A 1,437-nucleotide genomic window follows, 5' to 3' on the forward strand; every position below is an offset into this window, starting at 1 on the left:
AAGTGTTGCTGAGTTGCAGGAAGAAGCTAATCAAGATCCGCACTCTTCTAAAGGTTTAGAATTGCTAAAGACATATGGTGCTGCAGCCAAGATTTTCCAAGCCGCTGTACAGGCTGAGACAGCTGCTAAGAAGGAAATGTGTGAGAAAGATGCTTTGGCAAAAAAATCACAGTGGGGCACCAAAGACCATTATCTCGCTAAGGCAGAGTGGTTGAAGGCAAAGATAGCTATTGCTGAAAAGGTTGAACAAAAACATGCTGCTTTGTGTGCGATAAGTTCGTGCTATGAAGATTGGATGAAACACGAGCACAGAGCTGACTCCAAGGAAGCGCAAATAGCTCAGCATCGCGCAGAGTTGGTTCGCACAATGGAGTTTGTTTACAGTGATTACTGTCCATATTGGATAAAATGGTACAAGTTGGATGGCAAAGTTCGGTGGGTGTATTATCAGCTCAAGGCAGAAGGTTATGACAACGTTGCAGCTGAGCTCAAAAGGCAATTAGAAGCGTTTTGGAATCGTATAGAAGAAGAATCCAATGGCTACGCCTTTTACAATGCTTTGGATGCAGCCGTGGAAGCGTTGAATAAATGGGAACAAGAAGATGATCGTGTTGCTTGGGATAAGGCCAAACCAGTGTACGACTCCGCACTAGCCAAGTGGAATGAGTTCAAGCCCAAGGGAGAACAATCCGCGAAAGAATTTCACGAACAAATATGTGAATTTGTGAAAAACACTTTGACAGTGTGCACTGTTGTCAATGATTATGTAATTAGTGCGTTGAAGGATGAATTGGGCCAGAAGAGTCAGAAAATCGATGATTTAGTGGATGAATTGGGTCAGAAGAATCAAGAGATCGCAGCGTTGAAGGATGCGTTGGACCAGAAAAGTCAAATGATTGCTGATTTAAATGATCAACTGGACGAGAAGGATCAACAGATCGCTGAGTGTGATTATGCATTAAAAAACAAATGTCAAGAAAATAGAAATTTAAATGAACAACTGAACGAGAAGGATGAAGAGATCGCTGCGTTGAAGTATGAACTAGACCAAAAGAGTCAAGAAAATAAAGAAAAAGATCGAGAAAATAGATACTTGCGTGGACGAATAAGTGAACTCGAGAAGAAGGTTAAAGATTCCGATCCTCTTCAACGTACCACACTTGAGCAGGAGTGGCAAAATTGGTTGGAAAGAACGACGTCATCGCATGCAAACTTGGTAAATTGGATCCAGGAAAGAATTGCTGAGATGACCGCATTGGAAGAAGAGGAAGCTGCCGCTCGTAGTAGGTATAAGCATGAATTTAATGATTCGGTCAAAGAAATTGAGAAGCATCACTTTGCGCTTAAGGAAATGTTGAGTGGGTGGATATTTGAATAGTTTTTTAATTTCTTAACGTCCACAGAATTATGTGTAAAGAAACGGAATAACCGCAGTTT

At 41.4% G+C, this 1,437-nt stretch overlaps 1 protein-coding gene across 1 annotated transcript; it reads left to right on the forward strand.

Annotated features, from left to right (window-relative positions):
• Nucleotides 1-136: 136 nt before the first annotated feature.
• On the forward strand, nucleotides 137-1,378 carry TM35_001081050 (uncharacterized protein; the record flags this gene model as incomplete). The annotated part of the gene is made up of 1 exon (XM_029031683.1): nucleotides 137-1,378. The coding sequence occupies one exon, from the start codon at nucleotides 137-139 to the stop codon at nucleotides 1,376-1,378; it is 1,242 nt and encodes a 413-aa protein (XP_028877024.1).
• Nucleotides 1,379-1,437: the final 59 nt, after the last annotated feature.

Source organism: Trypanosoma theileri (genome assembly GCF_002087225.1).
Source record: "Trypanosoma theileri isolate Edinburgh chromosome Unknown TM35_Tth_108_V1, whole genome shotgun sequence".
NCBI lineage: Eukaryota > Euglenozoa > Kinetoplastea > Trypanosomatida > Trypanosomatidae > Trypanosoma > Trypanosoma theileri.